The sequence below is a fragment of the Polyodon spathula genome, chromosome 14 (assembly GCF_017654505.1).
Source record: "Polyodon spathula isolate WHYD16114869_AA chromosome 14, ASM1765450v1, whole genome shotgun sequence".
In the NCBI taxonomy this organism is placed as follows: Eukaryota; Metazoa; Chordata; class Actinopteri; order Acipenseriformes; family Polyodontidae; genus Polyodon; species Polyodon spathula.
The window spans coordinates 33,025,691-33,040,540 of NC_054547.1; the positions used below are offsets into that span (position 1 = coordinate 33,025,691).

Sequence of the window (14,850 nt, forward strand, 5' to 3'; positions counted from 1 at the left end):
TTTACTTTTTTCTGCAATTTATGTTCTTCGCTTATTAGGAGATAAACACTGTTTTATCAAAATAGACATTTAAAAATGTAATTGGAAAATGTTAAAATTTACAGCAGCGATTCAAAACACTGAATCATCTTTGTACGATGAGAAACAATTAGGTTCCATGGGCATTTGACAGAACAGCAAACCAACGTCAGTCAACTTATTTCCAAAGGAAATAGTTTTTCATCGTCTCACTGATCAGACCCGGTACTGATATTGAAGGACCCACACACAACATTACAAAACTGTCAGCAGCTAATACCGGATCACGGAAAGTATGAGTCAGGCACCATGTTCAAGTGGTCAATACAATACGCTGGACAGGGGATGATGAGATCATGCACTGTCACCATTCATAAAATAAGTTAGAAACTAAAAGACAGAAAGCAGCATCAGCCACAACAATTGGGGAGAAGAGTTGTCCAGGGGCAGTACAACTCACTGTGCTTCAGCAACCCTGACTGCCCAGCCACCCTGACAGGCCAGGAGGAAACCAGCCAGTCTTGACCTAGCCTTAAGCGTTCAGTTGCTTGGCAACATTCAGGAGAGATTATCTGCAATTCTATTTTAAATTCTCACTATCTAACTGTAATATCTAGCTTTAAATCCCATTAACAAGCCTTCTATTGTAATTGTAATCTCTGTTTAAATCTCGCAAGCGGATTCTCCAATAGAATAGATAGAATAGAAGAATGTTCTGCCACTCAGTAGCTGGGGTGGGTTTAAAACTATTCAGAATAAATCTGTGACGAATACGAGTCAGGAAGGATGGACATTGCCCAGCTGCACGAAACGGTAGTTTTTTTTTTTTGGACATAGGATTTATTTATTTATTTTTTTTTAAATAAGAAAGCGATTAAGTCACCGTGAATTCAGTTACCATTTCCAGTGTTTTCGGTGTTAATTGGCTATACACAGATTTCATTTTTTTTGTATCGGGGTGTTTTACTGGTTAAAACCAAAAATCAAAAGCCCTATCTATAATGCATCCAAGTCAGTTTCTCATAATAACTATTAAGAGCATTTTATTACCTTTCTGAATATAAAGGCGATTGAAGGTTCAAACCAGTAATGTAACTACAGAGGGTGTTTGATGATACCGACATTTATTATGTAAGTTTTGATAAAATATTAAATTAAAATTAGATTAAACATGGGGGGAAAATAAAACTCAAAACACACAGCAACGCTCACATCTTTTTGAAAGTGTAGGAAAGATTTAACAGTTTGAGACCTTGTGTGAACAGAATATTATTTTTTGGCCTCTCTGGGTTTAAATTATCTAAGCAAACATAACCAAGTCATTCTCCTTCTCTGTTTCGACTGGAATCAATTAAGAAATTACATCACAAAACAAACTAGCTGAGCAAACAGTCAAGGTTCTTAATGACCATTGCTGCTTGACAGTGGGGAAAAACTGGGTGTGTAGACTTCAAAGCTCACTCGCCATTAACTAGCAGCATGCTTCTATGGAATACCACAAAACAAATACAAGGTGTGCAAACATTCCACAAACAGCCCTCAGTGACATGCGATATCAGTCACAACGTGTTATAGAATCTGCAGATGTATCAGAGATGTTTCAAATATATTCTTTACAATTTCCCATTAAGCTTGATGAACTCACTTGCAGCTGAACAAGAACAAGCACAAATGTGCTCTTCAGAGGGTCATGAAGACATCCACTTTCAAATTCAACTGGTACCTTGTTGCACCACACTCAAAATTTAACTCCTCTGTTTTAAGAAACCTACTGATGTAGGATAGCCCACAGCCAGACGAGACAGATGCCATCAGAGGCACTGCATAAAAAAACAAACACTTAATAACCTGCTAGGTGATTGTGACCTGATATGTGACTGTATGTTTGAAAGAAACTGCAAGGAAAGAATGCAGGTCTGTCAACTTGAAGCGCGGTGACAAGGTATACACTTTAAATCCTTAAATTACCAATTCAAAAAATATATACCTGTACTCTCTCATTATAGTTGGGAGCCATAGTTAAAATACTGTGCTACGTGTTCCACATATAACATTATAATAATAGTAATGCACGTAGTAAACTGGAAGACAGCCACCCTGCACAACACTATGTTGATGTACATTACACGCAGTTTGCATTGTGAATGTGAAGTTTGGGGTGACTCCCCAGTTTTTGTCCTTTTCTAAACTCCAAGTAGAGTAGGCCAAGCATCTGCTGTTTTTCTCAGCAAGAAATACTGGTATTGTATAAAAAGAAGGCATACCATCTGTGTCCAAGACACTGTGTGTTTCCCCCTCACTGGATCCCTTAGTTAACAGTTTGCTTTATAGTGTAACTTTAAACATCTACAGTAAATAATGTGTTGGCTATATAATAGTCAGTGTGCAGGAATAAATAATTACCACCGCTGCTGGGCAAATAGCTTAGATGAACACGAGGCAAACCATCAATGCCCACAGTGCAAAGTTTTGTACATTGCAGCCAGGGTTTGCTGGTTGCCAGATTGCTGCGGTAGCAAATACTAGGAATCTGGATGTGCATTATATATATATATATATATATATATATATATATATATATATATATATATATATATATATATAGCCTATAATTTTAATTTTCTTTTATGCAATCATATCTGCCTTGCGTAAGATTTCAGTAATGCTTTTGACCACAACACTAACAAACTTTTGTTCTCAGGAACTCCCCACCACCCCCCCACCACATGCTGCTTCTGTCTGTGCCAAATTACAACAGACGGATGCCCTTCCCGCTATTCTGCTAACACAAAAAATATCAGCCAGATCCGAGAAGCAAATACAGATGATTCAGCAGCCCCAACCCATCCCACTTCCTTTAGCTCAATTTCTCGCTGGATTCAGACGAGTATGCCTTGAGAAATATGATTTCCGCTTGTGGAAACAAATCTGTGAACATGCCTATGAAAGTGAATTACATTGCTCAGTGGATGCACTTTAGAATAAGTAGCACTGCAATACATTAGTAAAGCTCACAAACTGGTAACAGCAGAGTGTATTTTTTCTCCAAAAAGGTTTGGCAAATACATGCAGTTCAGTAATAATAGTGCCCTTTGATGTCTGGCACACACAGCTAGTTATACTAAAAACAATCTACCAAAAAATTACACAAACAAGTCAGTGTTAACCAAACTTCACAGTACCAATGAATTTAAAAATAGATACATCTGATGTATTTCTACGAAATATCCTAACATTATTAGTACCTTGAGACTATTTAGAATTCTTACACAACAAGCTCTTAAACACACATATCTTAGTATTATGCAACATGCAGAGATTTCGGTCAAACTTGTAGAACTCACAATATTAATTATAGGAGGGAGCTGGTCAACACAGATGAATGATTGTAAGAATCTCTGCATTTTAAATTCTCAGTGTGATTCCGTCACAAGCATTAACTTTGTAGAAGTCAAATATTACCAACAACAACGTCAGAATTTAGAACTTAAACCTACCCCTTTTTTTTAATGTTTTTTGTACAAAAAAATAAAAAAAACTAAAAGAAATAAGAACATTTACGCACGGAAGTCTTCAACACAATTAAAACTAGAAAAACAAGTTACTCAAAAATGCAGGTCAACTGAGCACAAAGACAAGCTTATAAGCAATAAGTTTAATATAATAGGAAAACAAAACAAAAAAAAAAAAAACTTACTGAAGAAATGTTTAAAGAGGTTTGACATATCCATTTTTGCTCCCTGCATCTGTCTTCTCCCCAGCTAATGTTGAGTTATTCCCTTTGAACTCCCAGAAAGCATTCTGTAATTATCACTGAAACTCCCCACCCAGTCATGTGACCAGCCCAGCAAATGAAAAGCTCTGGGGCCTCCACTGAAACTTTCCAGCTGCCGGGCTGGCCCATTCCTGTAGGGTTCTGAAGGAACCTGTCAAACAAGTCATTGCCTGTTGTCAGGACAACCAGAATTTCATCACTTACTGCCGGAAATGACCTTCCTGTACGTGTGTTTAATTAAAAAAAAAAGTCACCCAGTGAACTTGCCTGTACAAACATACTCTTTAAATCATTGGGGGGGGGGACTAAACTACTGTATTCTTCCATTCTGTATTAGCTTTGTGCTTTCAATACTGTTCGATTCTTACAAATTTAAACATTAAAATGCTGTGCACCCTAACCACATGATCATACGTAAAAGCTACAACTACCCACACATGGAATTTTTGCTAATGAAGTTTGGAAATGTGGTTAAATCAATAAATTGTCCCTTTACATACCGCTCCGTTGACATTTAGTGACATTAAAATCATGCCACACGATTCACTTAGTTTATCCATGCAGCAAGATCCTTTAAAATAATAACAAATCTACAGAAGAATGACTACTAAAACTTGTCACAAAATTATTTCTAGTTACAGCTGTTTAAGCAGCCTCATTTCTGTATTTAGCTCTCTAGCATTAATGACCAAGGGCCAATGCCCAAAGTGTGGCATCTCTGCTATAAGTGGTTTCAGAGAAGAATTTCTGTAAATTGTCCAAAATTCAAAATGGGTGCCAAACCATGTGACCTTCATATTCTCTACGATACAGCTCCTCATAGGCCTATACATAGTAAGTTCTTGAACTGTACAATAAGCACCATAGTTAAATACTGCTATATACTGCAAAGGTCACAATCAAGGTCATTTTTGAATACAGCATATATGGATTCCTATATGTGTTATATAGTAAGCATTAACCTATCTGCACTCTAACGAGTTATAAGCTAGTTTTACAGTTTACCTTACGGAGAAGTCAAAGGTCACACGGAAAGTAATTTTTGGACAGAGCAGATGTGTTCCTATCTGTGTTCGACATTAACCATGACTATCTACACTATGTAAGGAGTTATAAGCAAGTTTTACATTTGACCTTAAGGAGAGGTGAAAGGTCAAGGTAATTTTTGTAAGAGGCACACATTGCTTCCTATGTGTTCCACAGTAACGATGACCCTATCTGCAAAAGTAACCATGTCTCTATTCGTTCACATAACAGAATTTATACAAGACTGCATGACTGCAGCTATAGGCTTGTAGTTTACAATGCTGTCTAACATAATACCCCTAAGAGACTAATTCACCAATTTACTTTATTGAAAATACCACTAAAATCAAGCAAACTGTATACATCAACCACCGGCCGCAGACATCTGGGCATACCATCACATCTTTTCAATGCTTTCTGAACAATGGTTGTTTTTTCTTGACCTACTGGGTGTTCGAGTTTAAGATAAAAATACCTAAAACAAGATACAATCCACTGCATAGTTGTGGCGGGGGTGCCCCACCCCTGTGCATATTTGTGTTTGATGTTGCGTGTAGTGTGTTAATGTTGGTACATGGGATAGAACAGGGCTAAGTGGAACGAGTAATTTAAAATATATAGTTTTATTTAGACACGGGGATGGCAGTCACTTCACGTGCTGATAAAGTATGTAACAGTATGTGAACACGAGGAGTGCACAGATTAGTTCATGTGCTGGGATTCAAGTGAATGATTAATTAGTAATTGAATCTCAGCACAGCTGTATATACAGAGTTAGTTTTCACGCACACTGGGTTGGGTGTTCGTGAGTAGAGAACAGGCGAGTCAGGAGAGAATAAAGATAAAAACGTAACACCAGCACGATACTTGTTTGTTAGTTGCAAGATTTCCCCAATCTGCTGTGGATGTCTCTTCATTTCACTCGCAGTGCTGTGTGTTCTTCCAGGTCTGACGGCACCACCACCAGCCAGCCTGACCAAAATGGTATATCAATTTCTTCACGTTGAAAATCTCAACCTGGCTGTACTGATCAGAGTTGGATCAGATGTCAAACTAGTTCATAGATACAGATATGAAAGAGGTCTCATGCTTTCCCATTCCTGCTCCCGGAAACCTCTTCTTTCCCTGGCCCTGACTCTGAGAAGCCAAAACATCTCAAGCAGCTCACACCTGCATCAATAAACAGTGAGACGGAACCCAAACCACTGCAATTAGGGAGCTAATTATTTACTGCGGTTCAAGAAAGAAACTGTTCAGGCTTCAGAAAACTCTGTCTGTTCCTAAACAATGTTCAGATCTACGTAGGATGAACATACGGTGATATGGTTCAGGGTAACTAAAATCAAGGACGATTGATTAGAAGCTCCCCATGCAATCAGAGACGCGGGAATGAATTTCAAACTGTGAGTTCTGAAAATTAAAAGGTGTGGAGGGGGGCTGGGGGGACCGGACCTTCGGGCAATATTTAAATATATACAAAATAGTCATTTTGTGTGCATTTCACCATCAAAATATGACGCACAGACCTGGGCTGATTGTTACAGTATTAAAAACAATGCAAAACACGTCATTTGGAACTCTCCCATTACCTTAAAGGTCAAATAAGAGCCTACTACTGGAAATTATCATGCCTCACTTGCCTAGGCTACTGCAGTAACAGTTACAAAAGGGCATAGTGAATTAAATAAATAAATAAATAAAACATGACAGGGAAGACAGCAGCACTAAAAATATAGGAGTTACAGTAAGATTCCTTTGGTTTAATCAAATTGAAGTAAATGGCATGCAGAATGTGGATTAGTCTTTACCACTAGTAAAAAGAAATGCAGTGAGGTTATGGTTTGTTTATTGAGAATTCTACAAGTGTTAACGGGTAAATATCCTTTATTCTCTACTGTTTTAAAAATGTGGTTAAGCACATAGTTATCATATCGAAACCAGCTCCTAGTCAGGATACATTTGCAAGTAAACGCTGTCTCTCGCATGACAGTGTTTGGTGCTGATACTATCAGTGATAGGTTGGAACAATGAACATCTGCTTTGGATAACAATGCGTAGTGCCAACTGGTTGAAACCCTAAATGCCAGCATGCACACGATAATACTAATTGGTTGAAACAGTTGATTCATGACCTTCTTGCAGACAGCGTAAATGCTCATTTCATAAACTAAAGTTAACAAGAAAAGTTGCCGGTGCGGCCTCACCCCTCCCTCAGAACGTGGGGTTGCGGCTGCATCCCCAGCACCCCCACTTCCCGCGTCCCTGCTTGCAATGACTGTAAAGCTGTAAACATTTTTTTAAACAAACTTTTCATTTTATAATTGAAAAAGCTGGATAAAATATTTTCCAGATTCATTTTCGATTATTATTTGTAAATGCTATTTTAGGAATACTGGTATCATTCACTTACGTATGGGACATTGAGAGCTGTTGGCCCGATTTCATATCAATACAACATAACAAGTTAAAAATCTCTAATATAAACCCAGCAGATCTATTGAGGGTTGTATGTTTACTTACACAAAGCCTGGCACATTATATAACAAATATAGTATTCTAAAAAAAATAAACACATAGCTATAAGTACTGGTTTACATCTTTAGAATGTGTTCCAATTCCAGACAGTTTAGTCAGATGTTGTGTGAAATTTATATATATATTATCTATCTATCTATCTATCTATCTATCTATCTATCTATCTATCTATCTATCTATCTATCTATCTATCTATCTATCTATCTATCTATCTATCTATCTATCTATCTATCTATCTATCTATCTATATATATATATATATATATATATATATATATATATATATATATATATATATATATATATATATATATACACACACACACACACACACACACACACCACTAGCTATTGCATTCTTAAAATTAGCTTTCTGTACAAGCAGACTGCGAATTGGACAACTTATTTGCATTTCCCACAGGCAGTTTTAACTTGAACAGTCTTAAAGCCTCGGCGTTTGTCGCTATATCACAATGAGCGACATAGAGATGGTTTGCAACAAGAGGTGACAAATCAGAACAGGTATTTTCAAGTAACAACCACCTTAAAAATGTAAGATACTATTGTGAACTACAGCTGTAAGAGTTTCATGTATCAAGCTATTAAAGGGTTAGCATCAAGCTGTTTATTCAAGGAGTTCAGGGTTACGTAACAATACACAGCCATTGCTACAGAGAGGGGTGTACACCAGCCTCGATCTAACAAACGATGGGGCCAACTTCCAAGTGTAATGGAAATTTTTTAATCGCACTTTGAAACACTCTGCTTATTAAAAACACTTTGAGACGCAACAAATGTAAGAAGCAGACAGACATTCTTTTTCAGCAGAAGCACTATTTATACAGACTGTAACATACAAAAGGTCGACCCAGTCAGAACTTGGTACTGCACATGCTTTTATCAAAGATATATTTAGGTTATTTATTTCTGAAAGTCTCAGCAGTGTCTTGTATATGAGGCCTTGCATGTTTGCATCTCAAAGCAATCTTGGCAAGGCTGTCATTTTGCAGAGATGTTACTGGCTTACCAGCTCTGTTGGATGGAGGCTAATACTGTACTGAGTTAGACAGCTATGTCCCTGCCGGGCAACCTGGCAAGTGAAACATGCACAGCAAAGTAAGAAGTGCAGTTCAGCCGATTTCACTGTGTAAAAGTTAGTAATCAGTCACTGAGTCACACATTATCCAGTGGTAGCCAGTTATGCCATTTTGACCTTGGCTTCTTCAAATGGGTTGGAGCATTGTGTTAGGGGACACATCCCGGGAATAATTAAAAAAAAAAAAAACACCACACACAAATAATGCGGAGCAGATATTGATATATTCTTTAAATTCAGACTATTTCAGTTTTTGTAGACTTTGGAACGCTAGTGCTAAAATGGAAGCACCGGTGCTAAAATGAATAAATCCATAATCCACTAGCTGTCTGGCAAATGGGTATTACTGATGTTCCCTGCTAAACTATATTTCTCAAACCTGGACATTTCAGCCCAGGTATTTGAAATACAGTACAGTCAGAAAATAAAACTGTTCGGTTCTGGTTTAAATAAAAACCTGCGCAAGTCTTTTCCACAGCTGTTAGGATCCCTCTTGGTTAAATGCATGGAATATCCCTGTAAACACAATGGGAAAGAGTATGGCTTGTGATTTTCTACATTGCATGTAGCCAGTATCACAGTCAGGTATGTTTTGTTGTGCATAGGCTGTGGAAAAGACTTGCATGATTCTCAGCCTCTCTTCCCAGATGGCCACGGTTCAAAGTATGGAGTTATTATTTCCAGCAAGTGATTAGCGCTCATTATTTGTCTTCATGAATCCATGTCAAACTTGTTTTTTAATTTTTATGACTACTTGTCATAGCAGGATTGCCTGGGTGCGTTTGAAAAGAATCACTGCATGGAACGATGTGGTAAATCAGGCAACAAGAAGTTTGTTACAAGGCCAAGTCTTAAAGCTCTATGTAAGCAACCACAGCTTAATGCCATTTCACATCAAAATATAAAACATTTCAACTGCCCACATGAAGGCAGCGAGAGTGGAGGATGCAGCTCAACAGTACAAGCTTAATAAGCCTCTGTGGTTATGAGTCTATACCACCAAACAGCAAGTTAAGCACACAAGCTAAAATCACACATAGTTTATTTTACTAACACAGTTCATTTGATTGCAACACATTTGGTATCCAACGTGTTTGTAGAAAGTTATAGTGCACCTGTTGATATAACCTATATTAAAGATACTTTTTCATAAAGGAAATGTAACTTGCATATAAAATGCAAGGCTTTATAGCCTAGAGACCACACAGCTTGATATTACATTCACCATTAAAATATGTTTACATATGTGCCGTGCAACAGGTTGTCTTTGAACAGACCTCTGCCCCACAATCCTCACATGTAACAGAAGTGTTCCTGAAGTGTTCTTCCTACTGCAAACACATTCAAAACGTGTGGATGCTGGAGCTTCATGACGGCACAGATCCAGTGCTCTTTTTATGGTAATACACACACACACACACACACACACACACACACACACACACACAAAGCCTTAGAATGTCCAACTTTGTCATCCAAAAGGCACAGCAGAACAATGGGACGTTCGTTATTTTTCCTGTCTGCTTTACAAACAATCAATCTGCTATACAAATAATGCTAAGGTTTCAACCATAATATCCTATTCATTCTAGTTACATATTCAGTATATCAGGGGTGGACAAATCACTATTACCTGTGGTAGACTGATGGGCTACCAAAAGTTAAAACTATGGTAGCCTACCACAAATTTGATAGCCCACATTTTTCAGTAAACATTTCCATTTATCACTGCATACCATTAAAAAAAATAAATAAAAATAGATGGATACAATTGTAAGGTTCAGAAAAGAAATCTGACATCACTTCTGAGGGCCACTAATATTTTTTGTTTGTTTGTTTTGGGTTTGTTTTTACCATATATAACCAGATACTGACAAAGTTTGCTAACAACCTAGTTTCTGTTAATATTTCTACCAAAAACAACAAGCTAATAATAGGTTTCCCAGACTTTCAGATCTGGGGACTCACAGTTTGGGTTTTTAACCCAAACAGTATCCCATCATTAGTTTTAAAATATTCACTGCGTAACAAATTAAAATAAATCACGTTCTGGGTCCTAAATGGACTGTGGGAATTATTATGCACTTGCAGTAGTAGTGTTGTTTTCATTTTTCCTCGCCTGTGACATTTATAGAAGCTAGCCTCAGGATTAGTTGTTTTTTTTTTTTCTTTCCCTGTGCACTCCCTCACTTTTCCCTGTGCACTCACTTTTCCCTGTGCAAATTATCAGTAACTAAACTCTGCAAGTGTTGCATTTGTTTTCAAGATGTATTATTATACAATCAACATTCAGTAGTACTATACAAATAAACTTAGTGGCCTAAACGTGTTCACAGAATATAAACATGAGCCCGGCTTTCTGCTTACTTCATAAAAACAACAACATCTGGGTATACATTTAAAATAGTACAAATGCACTGCACGCTATGTTTAGTTGGAAACAAATAAAAAAATAACCCACCTTTATTAACTTTCTACTGTGCTCGAGCTGCAATGTCCCTGCTTCTCTGTAACACTGTGATAGCCACTGAGTGTACTGTGTTCTCTCAAGTTTATTAATTTATTTTTTATATTCACACACACCCCTCCTGTAAGATACAGTAGCCTACTGTATACTTGCAATCACTATATACAGCTGCCGCCATTCTAGTAAAGTATAAAGCAAATTCCCCACTCTGATTGGTTTATCTGTCATGTCACTGATCTTGCAAGCAACTAATGCACAATTAAAAAAAATCGAATGTCATGAATCTTAAGGCATGAACCAATCACGATTGGATTCGTTGGTTACTATAGTAGCCCATTTCAACTGAGTAGGTGTGTACTAAACAGGAAGTAAACTGAGCTGGTTTATCAGTCTGTTTGTATAAAGTAACCAAAGATCTTCTATAAAGACCTTTGATGTAACTGCTTTTTTAAAAAAAAAAAAAAAAAAAAAAAAAAAAACACCTCTTTAGAAGCCGCTGGTAGTCCCGCAGGCTTTGGAACATTACAGTTCAGTAGTCCGGACCCAATTTTTTTTTTTTACACAATGGTTGGCAGAAATGAAAGAGAACATTTCCGTGCTCAAGTCAGCAAATTCAATAATGCAAAATAAAAAAATAAAAGAATAAGTACTGTAGCAATAAAAATAAGATCAAATAGTAGATTGTTCAGCTGTAAAACAAATCAGTCCTATAAAACCAATAGATTACTTGTGCATGCATGTTACAGTCCTTATTCTCTTAAATCCCCAGTTTACAGGAAATTTCAACCACAGGATTTTTTTTTTTTTTTTTTTTTTTTAAGTATAAGTCCACACTTAATAAAAGAAAATACAGAACTACAACAGGAAATTGCACTTCTCTAGAACCCTGCTTTTAAGTGCAGGTAACACTGACAATGACAGGAAACTATTTTTAACCAAAGCCAGAAGAGTGAAATAAACACAGTAAGGTCTCAGTTCTCATTGGACCTTGATAAACATGCAAGTCACAATCACACTCTACACCTCTCACCGCTATGTAAATCCAGAATTACAGCAGCGATTGTACATGAAAAGGTAGACCCACCAGTATTTCTGTACGTGAAATGCAGGTTGCTTTCATATACCACCTGATACTCTCAATAACAGGTCTCCTTGTAATTGGATAGGTTGTATGTAAAAATGTGAGTGTGTACCTCAAGTGTGATGTAGAATGAACAGGCAGACACCTCCACTATATTCCCTGCAGGGGATAATAAATGTCTGAATGACAGCTCTAGTCCCATGTGACACCAAATGTAAAGATTAAAAAGGGGAGCACGAGCCATCAGGTTACAAAAACAATGGCATTTAAAAATGAAAAGTAAAATATTTTGGGAGAAAAAAATAAAAGCGAACAAAATGTAAGCTACTTTTCTGAATACAGTGCTGGGCTGGTGCTAGGACTAAAATAGAAAATAAAATAACTCCCTCTCTATAATACACATATAGTGAAGCAAAAATGTAACTTTCTGTGAATTAACTATTCATTAAAAGCACCATGTAAATAGACTGTATATTTTTTACAAAAATTTTTTTTAAAAAAAGGTAGCATTTCCATTGGATCATTTTAATTAGCAGTTTTTAAACTATAAATAGCCTGGCTGAACAGTGCTGGGGAGTTCAAAGCCACAGACAAGCAAACCAAGTGCGGGTCGGGCTAGAGGGAAATCAATTTCCCTATAAAAAAAGAAGCTGTTTTTACTTCCAATTGATCCTTAAGATAACAAAAAGGTTACGAAACACATTTTATAAAAGCTGCCTTTGTGATAAATCAACCTGGCAATAAAAGACGCCTGAATTCCAAATACCTGTCATAGCAGGCTGTTTATAACAATGCTAATCCTAGTATAAACTAGACCAGGGGTTCCCCGCCAGGGGTCCGAGCCCCCCTAGTGGGCCTGTAGGAAGTTTCAAGGGACCTCCAAAAATAAACCAAAGAACGTTATTTTCCATTACATGCTTATGACACAATGAAACCGATTAGCTTCAGCATGTCACAAGCATGCACTGAAATGAACAGGTTATGTAACATGTTCTCGGGTTATGTATGGTGTAATAGAGCTATTTCAGCAGGAGCACGACAGATTACAAGGCAGAAGGAAAATCGTTGTAAACACATAAAAATAAACACTGGATATGTTTATTCGACCATCAGCATCAAAAGCCACAGAATGATGTTACAGAACTTCCTTCAACAACTTCAACCGTAAGGGCTGAAGAAGGTGGTGGTGTTGCAAGTAAAAAACATAAAGCCGTTATTAACCCTGCAAAATTAAGGACATACAAAAAGACAGCTACCTGAATTTCGGTTTTATTTGTACTGGAAGTGGAGATATACCTCAACCGCAGTGTGCACAAGTACTGTCCAATTAATGTCTGAAACCCTCCAAATTACAGGAGATATTTAATTACCAAGCATGAAATATTTAAAAACCAGCAACATTCATTTTTTGAGCGAAAGGCTAAGGAACTGCTTGGTACTAAAGCTACAATGAAATCCACAACTACTGCGGGTAAAAAGCTTGTAGTGTCATCGTACACAGTGACGCAGAAAATTGCTAAAGCAAAACAAATCACATACGATTACTTAGGAGTTGATAATGCCGTGTGACATTGAAATTGAGAACAAAAGGCCAAGGAACTGGCAAAAATACCAATGTGAAATGACACTTTGAAACGACAGATCGCTTTTAATGTCAGAAGACATAGTTTCGCAGTGCACTGATCGGCTGCATGACAATGATTTTGCTATACATGCGATGAATCCACAGACATTTCTAAAATGTCCCACTTACTCGCCTATGTTCGGTATGTGTGGAATAAGTGAATAAAAGATGACTATTTTGCAAGGAGCACAAGACAACAAAGTCATACGATTTTTTCAAACTGTTAGATGATTTTATGACTTCAGTAGAAATCAGCTGGACTGACTGCAATGGGGTCTCACTGAATGAGCCGCAGAGTGACCGGAAAACATTCTGTTGTGCCAAAATTAGAAGCAGTTGCACCTTACGCTATTTGGACACATTGCTTTTTACACCAAGAGGCGCATGCTGCGAAATATACTGAATCAGGTCTTCACCATTGTGTAACGCTTGTTAATTTTATTAAAACCAGAGAAACAAACTCCAGGTGTTTTCTGCACTGTGAGGAGGCGGGTGCAGAGCACCATTCCTTGCTCATGCATACAGAGGTGAGAAGGCTATCTCAAAGAAGAGTTATGTATTTCAGATGAGGCGTAGTGACACAAAGTTAGCTTTTTTAATACTTCTCCTAATAAATGACATTACTGTAAATTAATATCCAAATCCTCTTGAGAAAAGCATTCAGGACCTCTGATTAAACAATTGTACCAGAACAGACGGAGCTGCACTGTGTGAGTAGCCCCATCCTGCAGTGATCACCTAACTTTCTGCATCTTCCTGTGTCACACCAGCTCATCAGTTGCATGAACAGCTCAAAATATCAGCAACTAGTATTAGGCTATGTATGGCTTATTTGAAAAAGACCAAAATAAAAACCAGCTCAAATCCTGCTTCTGTAGTTTGCAGCAGACATTTAAAAACGCAGAATTGAATGCAAACTGTAATACATTATATTATAAACACTATGTGCAGAAGATTAACCAATAATTGGATCCACCTTAGACAACCATTTGAAATATGGGGGTCTGCAATATTCTGGCAGTCAGCATTGCAGATACCAATTATGAGGTAATAATAATTCTCTGCATTGGTGTAAATGAATGATACTTGGGGTCTCACTGCACTTAAAGGAGTGATTACTCATAATATTTTGCATTTGTTCAAATATAATGCTTGGACTTGGACAACGTGAGCATCCATAAATGCAGAACATTTTTATCATCCTCTCCACTCAATAAGTTTGTATCTG

At 37.3% G+C, this 14,850-nt stretch overlaps 1 protein-coding gene across 2 annotated transcripts in view; it reads right to left on the reverse strand.

The window, feature by feature from the left end:
• The window catches only part of LOC121326724 (cytoplasmic protein NCK1-like), a 59,954-nt gene that overhangs the window by 12,070 nt on the left and 33,034 nt on the right, over nt 1-14,850 (reverse strand). Inside the window, exon 1 of one of the 2 annotated variants that reach the window (XM_041270145.1) lies at nt 3,716-3,860. The exons of the other annotated variant lie outside the window; for it this stretch is intronic. Within the exon in view, the coding sequence (XP_041126079.1) occupies nt 3,716-3,764 (49 nt within the window). The 5' untranslated portion in view covers nt 3,765-3,860. Of the gene's footprint in view, nt 1-3,715; nt 3,861-14,850 lie in introns of those variants that run through there. 2 annotated transcript variants of the gene reach the window in all.